Raw genomic sequence first — 16,244 nt, forward strand, 5'->3', positions numbered from 1 at the left:
TAACTTTCTACTGGTCAGCTTTGTCATATTTTATTAGAAGTGAAGTCGTTTTACCCTGTCGTATTTCGGATTAACGCCCAAAAAATAATTTATGACTCTAGTTACAGCCACTCTGTTATGCTTTCCCTTTTCTACCTGCTTTGTGGTACCGAACCTCCTACTGGTCGGCTGTAGTACTTGAGGATAAATCAGCGCTACTAAAACAATTTTTTTATAAATCGAAAAAAAACGCAAATTGAATGCTTTGTAATGATAATTTATTGAAAAAACTTTTATAATTTTATTTCAATTTAACCTATTTAAAAAACAAGAATTCCGAATTTGCCAGACAATTTGTGTTTCTTGACGAAACATGGATTTTTGCGAAAGGAAATAATACCAAATCATCCTTGCAAGATGATTCTACCAAATGCTATTCGAGTACTAGTGCGAGTAATGGCAAAAGATATATTATGTTGCATGCCATGCAGGAAATACGGAAGGTTTTATACCCAATGCGAGTCTTATATTTTCTTCGACAAAAAAAACTGATGATTACCACGGAAATATGGACGCCGATATTTTTGAACATTGGTTTGAGGAAAAATTATTAAAAAATCTGGAAAATCCGTCATTATTAGTCTTAGACAAAGACATGCTTCTTATCACACCAGAGAGGAGGAAAAAAGAAGACTTAAGAAAGTGGCTGTCGGAGAAAAATATAGAACACGAACATCTAGTTTTAAAAGCTGAATTATTAAATGAGTGCAAAGAACACATTACTGAGAAAAAATTTATCGTTGACCAAATGGCACTAAAATATGGTCATGAGGTCCTAAGACTACCACCATATCACTGCCAGTACAATCCAATTGAATTGGTGTGGGGCATCACTAAAAACTACTATGATAAACATGCATGTAAGACCACCGACGAAGCCAGCGTTTTACAACTCTGGCAAGATGCACTAAACCAAGTCAACGGGGAACAATGGCGGAAATGTATTGAGCATACTGAAAAAAAATTTTAGAGTCATATGAAATAGATCAAGTTATTGATGAAGTAAGACCTTTAATTATTCGTAATGATGAAGATTCAGATGAATCGGATAGCGAGTCAGATAGTGATGATACCTGTCCATAGATTAAGAGGTAGATAGAAAAATTAACACAAACGGGTACCAACCACCAAAAAAAAACAAAAAAAAATAAAACAAAAACCGCATGCAGGAGAGAGCCGAAGGCACACCGCACGATGCTCTTGAATGCAAGCACCAAAAAAATTAGATTAGCAAGTAAGGTAGATTAAGGACATGACTGGACGAATGACTGGGTATTAGACGACGGATGAAAGGATGCGATGCTTGCTCCCTCTCGACTGCACTTGGTGCAGAAAAGGGAAAGCAAGTATCGGCACACACAACCATCATTAGATCGCCGAACAATTGCTTTGACCGGTAGTGATAAAGCCAAATGAGCTAACCTGCCACTTAAATGTAAATACACGGAAATCTCCCATTGCCTGACGGGGGATACCGTGAAATAGTCGAGACCTGGTTCCAAAGACCAGGGGGCGGAGGAAAGCCGGGGCTGGTTGTACCGCAGGAGGACAACCTACCTCGGTGGGTTTGGGAAGTCTTTGTTTTATATAGATATATATTTTTATAAATATATTTATAAAATATATAAAAATAAAAATATAATTCAAAATTTTGAACACCCAGTATTAACATTGGCAAATTTTTTTATGCTTAAATAAAAATAGAGTTTAGTATACGCTGAAAAAGAATTTTTGTTTTTTCAGCATAAATATTAACCACAATATTAATTTTTGAAGTTACATGTGTAAAACTTTAAATATCTCAAAAACGGCTATTTTTTCGAGAATGGTATCCCAATAAAAATCGATCCAGAATTTTACGTAGATTCAAAAAAAATAACAAAAAGCACAGTTTCTATTTAAAATAAGAAACTTAATGGCGACTTCCGGTACAACCGGAAGTGCTAGAAGAATGAAAATATTTAAAAAATGAAGAATGCTTTGCATAACCCATTATTCCAAGTTTGCAGAAACCAGTGACGACCAGAACTTTGAAAACTTTTAACCAACATGTTGCGTGAATGACCCTGTATATTTCATACTCAATGTTTATCAATTTACATTATGATATTCAATTATTATAAAACATAATACAAAGTTATTTTATTAAAAAAATCCCTAATGTCGTATTATCAAATTAAGAAAACCGTACATTTTTAATTTGAGAACCGCTGACTACCTGAGGCAAATCTGAACAGACACTTTTATTACTTATGCGACAGGCTAAAACGATCTTACTAATGTGAATTATTAATATAGAAGTTGATAAATTATCTATAATCACAACCTGGCAACACTGTTGGCGTTTAAACGCGAATTAACATTTCTCAGAATTTAGAGGCTAGCTAGATTTTGGTATTATTTTATATTATATACCGGATAATCCAGTTTTTATATAACGGATAATCAGACATGCTTAACCCGGTATGTGGCAACACCAAAAATATAAAATATGTCGTAAAATTATTTTATTGGGTACATAATCTTATATAACACTCAATAATACCCTGTTGCACAAAAAAACCGGAAGGAGACAGGGGAAAGTGGTTTTTGAATTCGTTGCCTAGAAGCAACATTGCCAGTCAAGAAACACTATTTGGTACTAACTTCACCAATGAAGATCTCAAAATTTAATTAATCATATGTAAACAACTGTTTAACTAAAAGAACTTGAAAGAAAGAACTTGATTTAATAAAAAAACTTTATATATAAAGTGCCTAAGACTAAAAAATTATAAATATAGACCCAATTCTAACGGTGGAATTATAAAAAACAATTTTTGTTCTGTGTAAAACAAAGCCTCATGTTAAATTGTTCACACTACACAGTTGTTTAGCCAGTTTTACAAAATCTGCATCTTCCTTTAGCGCTGTAAAGTGGCCAGTGACCTAACGCATCTGTTCTGCTAGCATCGTTAGGTCTTACAGAAAGAGGATGGCGAATTAGGTTATCTGTATTTTCCGTACTTAATGGACGACCTCGCTTTACTTTGATTTTTACAGTGTTTGACGTAGCTAGTTCCATTCTAAACTTCTTGAGGGGCATAAAATTTAGATGATTGGCTTTACTGTCATTTTTTACTACGACTTGGACTTCTGTAAAGACCCAATAAAGAGATGACTTTATCCACTTCACCCATGTGTTCATTGTATTGAGTAATACGATTTGGGCTTGGCATATTTACTTTTGTTTGTGTTAGACAAATCGGAGAGATTAGGGTCGACAGGAATAATACACGACATTTTTATCTTTCTTCCATAAACAGAGGTAGTTGATGTTTCATTAAAATTTTCCATAGTGGAATCTTATACTGAAAAAAAAACTCAATTACTCAACTGACAATATTGCCTGAGAGCTACATGAATTTTATTCAACAAAATAATACGATTACTTACCATATACAGCAAAAAATAGCGCAGAATTACACTAAAACTAAGCCCCGTATTTATAGTCGGTACTCAAGCCCGTGCTTGAGCATGTGCTCCGCCAAGTCGAACTTACGTCAAAGTCATGCTCAAGTATTTGTTGTGTTCTATAAACGATACTTCGGGTATTCTCGTACAAGGTTGATCTCAAGCACGAAAAATTAGTACAGTAAAAGTAAGTTTCGAATAAATATCGAATAAAAAGAAGATTCTGTCAATTTTATCATAATTGTGACTAAACTTTTAGCGCCAAATTTAGTTTATGCTTTAGCCCGCGCAAAGTTGGTTTATAGTATAGTATACTTACTGAAATTTTGTGTTTAGTATTAATATTTTGTGTTTGAAATTAATATTGGATTAACTATTTTAAGGTATGTAATATATTATAAAAAATATTTATTCTAGAGAATTAATTTCCATTTTGTTACTGTGTCTGAGGCATAATTTTAGATGTTCAATATATGCTTACATGTATATTTGTTTTTGGATATATTTATATGTGTGTAATGCGTTACAATCATTATAATTATATTGTCTGTATAAGCCGTACGCTAAATAAATTGGTTATCTAAATTTTAGATGAGTGGAAATGGCATGAAATATGCACCTTACTCAACAAAGGAAAAAGTTCTCCTAATCCAGCTGGTAACTGAAAACGGTGTGGTAGAGAATAAAAGGACAGACGGTGCTTCGACAATGGAGAAAAAGATGGCTTGGGAGTTAATAACAAGAAATTATAACTGCCAGCCTGAGGTCAACAACATCAGGACCAGCGACCAGCTTCGAAAATTGTGGAACAACCTAAAACAAAGGTAGAATACTTTTATTAGTTTAAGCAAATGCTTAAGTATTGACCAATAATTTTTTTATCATAGGAAACGCAAAGAAACAACAGCACTGCGTCACAGCATGTTAGCTACAGGTGGTGGTCCCCCGATGAAGCCAGAGTGTGATGCAGTGCTGGAGTTACTTGAAGAGGCTGGTCCCAATATAGACGTCAGCATCGACTGTTCTTTTGATAGCACAGCAGTCTTTGAAAAAGGTAAATGTACTAAATTTGTAACTGTGCTTTACTCATAGTATAATTGTAGGCCAAAAACAGTTCAACCAGCTAGGAAGCTCAATAGCAGGACCATCAGTAGCCTCTGACCCCCCTCACTTCTTTCCCACTACAGAGTTCAAAGAAATGGACTTGTTATGTAAGTATGATGTAATAATTTTGAGCAGTCTTCCTGTACACTTAATAATAGTTTCAGGTAATACTTGTAGTGTGACACCTGCTGTTCATACAGAAGAGGATGATGATGATATGCTTCAAAGTGGTAAGTGTTTTAAATGTAGTTAAAGCCATATGTACTTAACAATAATATCAATTTTAGCAAACACTCCTACTTCTAGTAGGGCACTGGGTGCTATACCACAAATATTGTCTGAAAATAAACAACGGTCCAAGAAAATGAGGGATACCATCAGACAGCAAGACGAGATTCACAGGATGAAAATGAAGATTTTGGAAGAAGATATGCTGAGGGCAAAAGCCTTAAGAGAAGCAGCTGAGAAGGAGAGGCAGAGAGCTACTGATGAAGCTGAATTAGCTTCATTGAAGTTAATAGACTATAAAAAAGGGTAATTATAGATTTTATCATGTTTGACTTGTTACTAGAATTTGGCTATAATTAATTGTATATTTTCAGGCGCTAGAAGATCTTTTTCCTTTGTTGGGTACTCTGCATTTTTAGAGAGAATGTTAGGAATAAGCCACAATATATTTATTTACATATTTTATTTACTGATTTTTTTCAATCTATATGACCAGAGGGCTGTTATCATAGATACAAAATTGTGATTTATTTTCAGAAAATAAATCACAATTTTGTATTTTTGGTAACAATATCTGGTCATAGACATCAAAACATCAGTAACTATAACATATAAATAAACATTGTGGCTTATTCCCAACTGAAGATAGTGTTAACTCAGTCTTACAGTGGCCTTTTCACTTTCGGAGCACTGAATGTCAGAGGAGGGTCTGTTTTAGCAGGTAGGCATTTGACGTAGAATCAGCGACGAGAGGGCGTTTTAAAGTACCTCGGGAACTATCGCCGGGACTACGAAGAATGAATCCTGCACTAAGGTCAGTCAGGCGGCGTACTGGACTGAGATGTCTTTTGAAGATTTCAGACCCCCCCTCTATAAAGACGAAAAAAAATTAAAAAAAAAATATACTTTGTGTTGTAAAATCATGGTTATTTTCTTTCTATTCTCCTTCCTGTTTATTTTATTTCTAGATAGTATTTAATGTAGATTTAAGGTTCTTAATATTTTAATTTCAGCTGGTAAGATATGGTTTTACCTTTTTATTTGTTGTATAGTCTTTTGTTTTTAGATTATGTATGTTTCTCTTTCAGTTTTTTTAAGTATTGATTGCTACATAGATCATATTTTTATGTTGTTTACTGAAAATTATTAAAATACTGAGTTTGCATAATTTTTAGTAAATTGCTGCCACTGCAATATATACATGTATATATACATATGTATATATATATATATATATATATATATATATATATATATATATATATATATATAATTACATCATTTTTTTGTAATGTTCTAATTGTTTACAGTTTACTCCTGATGAAGCTATAAAATAAAATAATCTATTTTATATTGTATTTAATTATAACTGTATAATTTTTTAAATAAAGAATATTAATATTCTAAATTTGTATAATTTTTATTTGGTAAGGAAAGGTTTTATGAAAGGAATAAACACTTAATTAAAAGGAGGGAAACTCCTTGTACTCAGTAAAGACATACTTGCTTAAGTTGTCTGAGCATAGTGAGTGAAAAACCCTCATTTATTTTAAATTAAAACATAAAAAAATACATTTTTATAAATAAGACAAAAACATACTATATTTAACATAATATAAGTATTCAATAATGTATTCTCAAAATAAACAACTTTGAATTGAACTGAACAAAGATTAGATATAAGAAAGAAATAAAATAAAATATTGAAATTTTAAAAATAAAAAATTGGAAAAATAAATCATGAACAAAACGTGTAATCAAGCTAATGATAATCATTCTGACATTTTCAGAAATAAGATAAAACATACTACATCTAACATAATACAAATATTCAATAATGTATTATCAAACTAAACAAATGCCAATTGAAAAAAGCTTGTGTATAAGGAAGCAATGAAATAAACTATTGAAATTTTAAAAATAAAAAATTGGAAGAACAAATCATGAACAAAAAGTGTAATCAAGCTAATTATAATGATGCTGATATTTTGAGAAATAAGATAAAACATACTACAGCTAACATAATGCAAGTATTCAATAATGTATTCTCAAACTAAACAAACAAATGCCAATTGAACAAAGGTTAGATATAAGGAATACAATTAAATATTGAAATTTTAAAAATTAAAAGAACAAATCATGAATAAAAAGTTTTATCAAGCTAATGATGATGCTAACATATATCTACCTATAATAAGATAAGTATTCAATAATGTATTTTAATTCTTATGCAAAATATTGGTGAATAAAATGTCTCCTAAAATTTAAACCTTGTTCCACATCATTAACATTTCTATTTACTGGCACATCAATATTTTCTACAAAATCATCATCATCATTATTATTTTCTTGTAAACCTATATTATAAAGTACTGCTGTAGCACATATTATTGCAAGAGATGTATTTAATTTAGTTTGTAGACCTCGTTGAAGACAAGGAAACCGTCTTTTTTAGGTTCCAAATAGCCTTTCAACAACATTTCTTGTTCTTATATGTGCACTATTATACCTATTTTCTTGATCATTACCTAAAAAGAGATATCCATCAAATAACCTATTTTTTAGCCAATTATCAATAAATACCTGGCTGTAATACTGGAGTAAGTAGATAGTGTCTGCATGCATATCCACTGTCACCTATTAATAATCCTGGAATTTCACCTCTTTCCATTCTAACTCGTAATGCACTTCGATCAAATATCAAGCTGTCATGACTTGATCCGGGATGTCGAACAACAATATCCATAATCTCTCTTCTAGGACCTGAAACAACCTGCAATTTATTTATATAATGAGGGCCTGGATAAGAAAGATCAATCTATACCTGCACATTTAATGAAAAAAAGCCTTTTCTATTACGAAATACTTCCCCATTATTACCACCTGGATTAGATATCTTGATGTGGGTGCAATCAATACACCCAGAAACATTTGGAAAATAGGCAACCTCATAAAAACTTGTTATATTCCTCCTAAATCCTTGTCCAGTATGGGAAACCCTACAAAATCATTTAAACGTTGAGCTATTAACATTGATACCTTTTTAATGGTGTTGCTTATTGTCGATTGACTAATACCCCGCAAATCACCAGATACAACCTGAAAATTAGATGTAGCATAAAATCTTAAACAAATTAACAATTGTAATATTGGAGGTATTGGTAAACCACGATTGTCTGCTTTTCGTAGACCTTCAAATACCAGAGGCAGAATGGTATCTGCAACGGTATCTTTGTTGAAACGATACCGTTGACGAAATTCAACATCGCGGTAAAACTCCATGGGATTTTCCATATCACGAATATACGTTTTGGTATACGTTCCGGCTGATTTCCTTCTTCAATATGATCAATAAACTCTAAAAATTTTTCAACTTCGTCATACATTTTTTTATTGTAATGAGAAAAACAAAAAAAATATATTGGAAGCGAATCGGAAAACAAATTTAACAAATATAAACAACAAAAGTTAGGTTAGGATCCCGTGCTCAAGGCAGGTCGATCCGATGCTTGAGTACGAGCTGTCATTTCTGCGTACTCAAGCTCGATTTCGTACTTGAGAACGGTTTATAGAACACAAATTTCATTCAAGGTCGACCTCAAGCATCAACCGATACTTGAGCATCGACTATAAATATGGGCCTAAAACAACCTTCGTTTATATACAAAGTAAAAAACAAACCTCAGAATACTCCTAACAAACGTTTGACAATAAAAACAATAAAAATTATGACACACCACTTACACGTAGATCTCTACTAGTATCCTATGTACTCAAATTATTTTTTACAAACATCTCTATTGACTGTTAGATGTCGCCAACAGTTTTATATAACTAACAAGACTTGTTGCTAACTGTTATCATTGTTATATAACAGCTATATATAGTAGAAATTGACTTAGGTGCTTATAAACATGATGTTACCTGAGAGCAACACAACCAGATACCGGGTATTAATAAAATAATAGGAACATAAGATCAATTTTGTTTCAAAAATCGTTAATGAGAAAAAATTTGAAAAAGTTTTAAAATTCGATAAATTGAGTTATATATTGAATTTATATGTATTCGTACAAACGTAGTATTGTTATATTTCAGAAGTGTTTGAAAATATCGCCAACATAAATTTGGACCCATCTCTCGCCGAAGATCTATTCGTATATCTCAGTTTTAATTTGAAATGATATGTGAAATCATTGGGAAATAACGGAAGGCATCGAGTTCATAATTAAAAAAGTATTTTGAAACGTTATATTTTCTTTCAGAACAAAGCTCGGAAAAGCCGAAATCAATAAATTTAATATAGTCGATGCTGCTGAAGTGCTTTAATAAAATTAAATAAAAAAGATTAAATACGTCATAAGTTGAATTATATATTACTATGATCTGCTTTTTCTTACTTTTATATTAACTTTTTATTTATTTAATTACTTTAATTAATTATTTAATTAATTATCTAAGTGTCGCAAATCCTACATAAAAAAGGGTGCCATTTTATTATACAAAAAAAAAAATTAAGGTATATAAATAAAATAGGTTATACTTATCTTTTCTCGTGGCTTCCAGTAACTCTTAGTTGTTCCTTATCGGGATAAAATAGGAAAAGAAAATAAATAGAAGTAACATAAATAAACAAATACAAATATCTTTTATTATCAAAAGAAATAATATGAAATTTTATCAAACAAATTCCATGGGCTTAACTGTCCCCATGAAAATTGTACCACATAAAATAATTTTAATTTACCAAATATTTATCGGTTTATAACATTGATAAAACAACATAAACAAGAAATTTGGATATTCGTAAAATAATTACACTTCCTATAAAAATTTTGAAATATTGGAATCTTTGTTCATATGTTTTTGTACCTACTCAAAAAAAAAAAAAAAAAATTCTGAATATTTTAAAAAGAAACTTTTTAAATTTATTAAGCAATATTAATAATTATCCTTTGACGTTAAAAAAACTTTATGTGATATTTGCAACGTGAATCAGAAAACTTTAATTAATTTTTTTTTAACTTTTATAAAATTTATGGTATTATAGCGGTATTTTTTTTGATCTTCTGATGGTATAGAGTCTTTTATTTGAAACATACAAAAAATTCTGTCACAAAAAAATATTGACTGACCTTTTAATTCACACACGACGATGTCTCCTTTCGACCAAAACAGCTCCCCCTTGTTGATTATGTTACGCTATCAATCAAAGCCTTTGTGCAAATTTTACTTCTTACTGTTTATAAACAATGGAGATATGATTTTTTTAAAAATAGTCCCTAACTTAGTTCCTATTGGTCATAGAAGGTTTTTTTTAATGTGAGTTTTTTACCAGCTATCCAATGATTGTACGTACAGGTCTGTAGCTTGAAAAATATAGAATTTATTACAATTGTTTAAAAGTAAAAAACATACGCCTTTTTCAAACGTTTATATTGTAAATAATTTCGATGAAAACGTAATATGCATTTAACATCTGAGATAGTTTAAGGCTTAAAGAATCCTATGAAATTTGCTAAATGTGTCTAGCATCATTAATAGAGCAAGTTCAATAGTTTAAATATTTAGCCTCAGCGATAAACAAATTAAATAACTTTTAGCAATTAGCTATAATTATATTTGACCGATCGGGGGGAAATTTCGCACAAATTTAAAAGACGGTAATTCCCCGATTTTCGAATGTATTAATAACATTTTATTTTGTTAACAAAAAAATTAATAAAATTTATAAACTAGTGCAAAAAAAAGCTTTTTTGCAAATATCTCCGTAAATTGTTTATCAATTTTAATTTAAAAAACGGAAAAATAAAGATATTCTCATATCTGTGAAAAATTTTGCCGTGAAATCGATGATTTTTGCATAACCAGACTGGGCTAATTTATTTACCGCTATTCTGTTTTTAGACCGATAAGACCTATTACCGATAAAATAGGTTATACTTATCTTTTCTCGTGGCTTCCAGTATCTCTTAGTTGTTCCTTATCGGGATAAAATAGGAAAAGGAAATAAATAGAAATAACATAAATAAACAAATGAAAATATCTTTTATTATCAAGAGAAATAATATGAAATTTTATCAAACAAATTCCATGGGCTTAACTGTCCCAATGAAAATTGTACCACATAAAATAATTTTAATTTACCAAATATTTATCGGTTTGTTTTTGAAGTTATATATCTATACGCGCGCTGCTCCACGTTGGAAATTTGTATGGGAGTGAATCTGTGAAATCATTACATATGTAAGATAATGAGTAAGAGAGAGACAGAAGATATATTTTCTCTCTCTTCCTCTCTCGAATATAAAAATGTTCCTTTTGTATATATATTTAATATTATATACAATATATATATATATATATATATATATATATATATATATATATATATATATACATCTAATATTATATATATAATAAAATATTTATTAATATTATTATTTATGTGATATGTTTTGTATTATTTATTAAATGTTCATAATTATATTAGTCTCGGGGGGAAATTTCGCACAAATTTAAAAGACGGTAATTCCCCGATTTTCGAATGTATTAATAACATTTTATTTTGTTAACAAAAAAATTAATAAAATTTATAAACTAGTGCAAAAAAAAGCTTTTTTGCAAATATCTCCGTAAATTGTTTATCAATTTTAATTTAAAAAACGGAAAAATAAAGATATTCTCATATCTGTGAAAAATTTTGCCGTGAAATCGATGATTTTTGCATAACCAGACTGGGCTAATTTATTTACCGCTATTCTGTTTTTAGACCGATAAGACCTATTACCGATAAAATAGGTTATACTTATCTTTTCTCGTGGCTTCCAGTATCTCTTAGTTGTTCCTTATCGGGATAAAATAGGAAAAGGAAATAAATAGAAATAACATAAATAAACAAATGAAAATATCTTTTATTATCAAGAGAAATAATATGAAATTTTATCAAACAAATTCCATGGGCTTAACTGTCCCAATGAAAATTGTACCACATAAAATAATTTTAATTTACCAAATATTTATCGGTTTGTTTTTGAAGTTATATATCTATACGCGCGCTGCTCCACGTTGGAAATTTGTATGGGAGTGAATCTGTGAAATCATTACATATGTAAGATAATGAGTAAGAGAGAGACAGAAGATATATTTTCTCTCTCTTCCTCTCTCGAATATAAAAATGTTCCTTTTGTATATATATTTAATATTATATACAATATATATATATATATATATATATATATACATCTAATATTATATATATAATAAAATATTTATTAATATTATTATTTATGTGATATGTTTTGTATTATTTATTAAATGTTCATAATTATATTAGTCTCGGGGGGAAATTTCGCACAAATTTAAAAGACGGTAATTCCCCGATTTTCGAATGTATTAATAACATTTTATTTTGTTAACAAAAAAATTAATAAAATTTATAAACTAGTGCAAAAAAAAGCTTTTTTGCAAATATCTCCGTAAATTGTTTATCAATTTTAATTTAAAAAACGGAAAAATAAAGATATTCTCATATCTGTGAAAAATTTTGCCGTGAAATCGATGATTTTTGCATAACCAGACTGGGCTAATTTATTTACCGCTATTCTGTTTTTTGTGTCTAATTTTCTATTTGCTACAAGACATTTATTATCTTCACGTAACGCTAATTTATTGATCTTACGAAGATGAGAGACTACCAATCAGTGGAAAATTAGATTAAAGTCACACCGTGCTAATCGAATCTTTAATCAGCCAATCAGTCAAAGATTTCTTGAATTGATAAATCATATTGTTTTCTATTTTTTTTTACAACAATAAAGCACAACAAAAAAGTTTCTGTTGAGTTCATAGTCCCTTGCTAAAATATAATTGCTCAGCGCTCACATCTTGTTCAACATTGTTCACATATGAATTTAAGGATCTTGCGTTAAAACTGTTTTCGGTTGCAAGGCACCTTTAAATGATAAAAATCAATTTACAAAATCAAATTATAGTAATAACTATTATTAGTTCTTTCTTAGATTAGTTCTTTTCTTTAAAAACTAGAAGAATTTTAAAAAGATTTTTAGTTTTTTTTTCTGAAAAATGGCTTTGGCAGAGCAAATTACCCAGACTTGTTTGTGTTTATTGTTAAAATCGACTGAATATTAATTATTATTGATTGCAGATTCATAGTCAAAAAGATTTTCAGTTCAACGCAAAGAAAAACATCGTGACAAGGATCCAAAACAAGACGGAAATACATTGACGGAAATACAATTTTGTTTACCTATTATTATGTTTGATACCGTTTATAAAAGGTAGGTAAAAGAGAGTAGAGGTAACGCCAATTCGGATGACACTAATTTGCATATCGATTATATCGATACAATTATAATTCCGCATGATTTGCAAAAACAACAACTCCAATACAATTACTAGTTTATGTGTAAATCGGCATTCGAACACCAGCCACCTCCGTTTTCTTCGGAAGGTTGTGATTTTGACAGCTAACTCACTAAGTATGCCATTTCAACACAAACAATTGGATAATAATACAAATTATAAATATTTATTTATTTAGTAATTAGATATAATTGCTCACCATCCGGTTGTAAAGATTTAATATTCGCTAGGAGTTGGCTGGCTTGCTTTCTTCGTTTTCATACTAGTGATGGTAGTAATCCAATGTTATGTTTTGTTTTAAGCTGTCGTACTGATTTAAAAATAATTTGGGCATAGCTAAATTCCAATGTAAAAGTTTATATCAAATAACGCAAAAACTATGGCAGATATTGAGATGATTCTTTTTTTATATGAAAGGTCTTAAAAAGTTCTAGTGCACTATTTGGTTGTAAATTAATAAATTGTTTAAACAATATTTTTTTTTCAAATATTTTTGGTTAAAATAAACGTAAAATTTTTTTTTTGAAATAGGGCACTACAGAATTTGACCCACTTTCCGAATCTGTTTTTATTTTTAACATAAAGTGTAACACAAAGCAGCTATTTGATATAAACTTTTTAAAAAATCTCAAAGTTCTGCTAAATGTTACTCTCTCTCGGTCAGTACTGTCTTTGTCGATAGCTTCTGGATTCTCGCCGACAGGTAGGTTATAGATTATTTATATTTATTGGACAATAACCAAATATTTTGCAGTATTTGAATATGGAATTTGATCTATCTCATCGATAATGGAACGATTCTCTATTCTCTTAGTCGAGGTATTACTGTATTTAGAATTGTTAATTTTTTTAAAGAGCAATTTAAAAACGCTTCCGTATAATTCTACACTTACCCCTAGAATTAATGAGTTAGAATCATTTTAACTCTTAACTTCCTGCTTATAGGGTTGATGGGTTTAAATGATTTTTTTTAGGATTATTTGATTGATATTTAATTTTGTTTTGGGGGTGGTCATGACCCCCGTGACCCCCCCCCTTGGATCCACCACTGCCCAAGACTCCTATAATTTGGAAAGCATGACCAAGCATGATAGCTCAGCATCTCAATTTACTTCCTCTATTTTTGTTTGCCAATGGAGACATAGGTTGTATTGACAATGAACAGCCTCGTATAGAAAAGATGTTTAACGTTGAATACTTCAAGGACAGTATTATGTCTGAAAGTCCAAGTTGTGTCCATAATAATATGCAGACAGTTGATAATGTAATACTTGAAGAGGTTTACTCACTCAATAATGAAAATTACAGTCAACCATTATTTGACAAGAACACAGAAAATACGATTAATCCTATTGAACCAATTACATGTAGCATTAACCAAAATGATACGTTATTAATATTGAATAGTGATTTAGTCATTGATATGCAAGAAGAAGAGCTAACGGCTCCTGCACATATACCTAAAATCCCAACTGCCTATCCTTAGGCTGAATTTATTAACTGAATTAATGAAAAAACTAGTTGATTACAGTGAATCTGATTCTGAATGTGATGAACCTGTTATCAAAAGAAAGAAACGGTGACAAGTTAAGAAAGACCAATGGGTTAGTCAAAGGAATAAAAAGAATATTGAAACGGGTAAAGAATACTGCGGAAAATAAAAAATTGATAAAAAGTGGAGAAAAGATATAAAGAAACCAAAAAAAAATTATGAAGCCTCGATGTAATAACTGTAAAGAAAAAAGAAATAGTATTATCTCGTGCAACATTATGTCTAAAGATGATCGAAAAACATTATTTGACATACAAATAGACAAAGAGATAGAAAGGATCCAGAAAAATCTAAGAGAGTTAATACTTTTATTTATCATCTAAAAAAAGGCCAAGATATGATGGCCAGTGAAAAATTAAAAACAAATATTCCAAGAAATCCATTTGATGAAGAAATTAAATTGCAGGACTTTTTAGATGGTTTGACCAAAATACCGTCCCATTATTGTAGAAAAAGGATATATATACAATCAGACATTTCATCCAAGCCACAGCTTTACAAAATGTATACAGATTATTGTGAGTCAAAAAACAAAAAGACGTTTCTGTTGCTACTGTTACAAGCACTCTTACAATCATCATAAGTGGCTCGACAATCCGTTGTGGGTCTTGGCCTGCTCACAAAGAAGTCGCCACTCCTGTCGATTCCTGCAACTTTCCTCCATCTTCTAACCCCTAGAATCTGTAGGTCTTCTTCCACATCATCAATCCATCTCATTCGTGGTCGTCCTCTGCTTCTTGTGCCCGCTGGTTTTGAAAATGTTAATCTCTTGGTGTATTCGTGATCTGACATTCTAGTTATGTGTCCAGCCCATCTAAATCTCTGCACTTTAACGAATTTCACAATATCTGGATCGGTGTATAACTGATATAGTTCAAAGTTGTATCTTCGACGCAATAGACCATTTTCATTTACGGCCCCAAAAATCTTTCTCTCAAAGTTACCAAGAATTTTTCTCTCAAAAATACCAAGAAGTCTTTTATCATTTTGAGATAAGATCCACGTTTTAGCCCCATATATCAAAACTGGTCTTATTAAGGTCCTGTATATATTAAGCTTTTTTATATTTTTATTTTTTAAATGTTTCTGGAGGCCGTGAACAGTTCTGTTTGCTATTGCTATGCGTCTTTTTATTTCGTCGCTTGTCGTGTTTGTTGCGTTTACTAACGATCCAAGATATGTAAATTCTTTGATTTGCTCAAAGGTATGGTTGTTAATTTGAATTATTTGCTGGATATTTCGAGGGTTTTTAGAAACCAATATATATTTGGTTTTTTCCTCGTTTACCACAAGACCTAATTTACTTGCTGCGTCCGCAAGCCTTGTAAAACACTGCACCATGTCTCTCATACTTCTGCCCACTATAACTATATCGTCAGCGAATGCGAGAATTTGCGTCGATCTATTAAAAATAGTTCCATTCATTCTAATATTTAATTGTCTGATTGCCTTTTCCAATGCAATCATAAAGAGCAGTTACGCC

General features: G+C 30.5%; 1 protein-coding gene and 2 long non-coding RNA genes across 3 annotated transcripts; 2 read left to right on the forward strand and 1 right to left on the reverse strand.

Annotated features, from left to right (window-relative positions):
* The first annotated feature begins 3,805 nt into the window (after nucleotides 1-3,805).
* LOC140436195 (uncharacterized) lies at nucleotides 3,806-4,468 on the forward strand. The gene is made up of 3 exons (XR_011950264.1): nucleotides 3,806-3,875; nucleotides 4,084-4,316; nucleotides 4,380-4,468. It is a non-coding gene; the product is annotated as an uncharacterized lncRNA (long non-coding RNA).
* Nucleotides 4,469-4,481: 13 nt separating this feature from the next.
* Nucleotides 4,482-6,005, forward strand: LOC140436197 (uncharacterized). The gene is made up of 5 exons (XM_072524893.1): nucleotides 4,482-4,546; nucleotides 4,596-4,703; nucleotides 4,755-4,826; nucleotides 4,884-5,130; nucleotides 5,199-6,005. Exons 2-5 carry the CDS (start codon nucleotides 4,691-4,693, stop codon nucleotides 5,203-5,205), a joined length of 339 nt encoding a protein of 112 aa, XP_072380994.1. The 5' UTR covers nucleotides 4,482-4,546; nucleotides 4,596-4,690; the 3' UTR covers nucleotides 5,206-6,005.
* A 287-nt stretch (nucleotides 6,006-6,292) lies between these two features.
* LOC140436198 (uncharacterized) lies at nucleotides 6,293-7,831 on the reverse strand. The gene is made up of 3 exons (XR_011950265.1): nucleotides 7,649-7,831; nucleotides 7,408-7,597; nucleotides 6,293-7,352 (listed from the first exon to the last, which is right to left on the reverse strand). It is a non-coding gene; the product is annotated as an uncharacterized lncRNA (long non-coding RNA).
* Nucleotides 7,832-16,244: the final 8,413 nt, after the last annotated feature.

Source organism: Diabrotica undecimpunctata, chromosome 3 (assembly GCF_040954645.1).
Source record: "Diabrotica undecimpunctata isolate CICGRU chromosome 3, icDiaUnde3, whole genome shotgun sequence".
Classification (NCBI taxonomy): domain Eukaryota; kingdom Metazoa; phylum Arthropoda; class Insecta; order Coleoptera; family Chrysomelidae; genus Diabrotica; species Diabrotica undecimpunctata.

Excerpts from the sequence above, each read along its gene's own strand:
- LOC140436197 (XM_072524893.1), top strand. Across the intron at positions 4,827-4,883 it reads TGATGATATGCTTCAAAGTG|CAAACACTCCTACTTCTAGT; the intron begins GTAAGTGTTTTA and ends TATCAATTTTAG.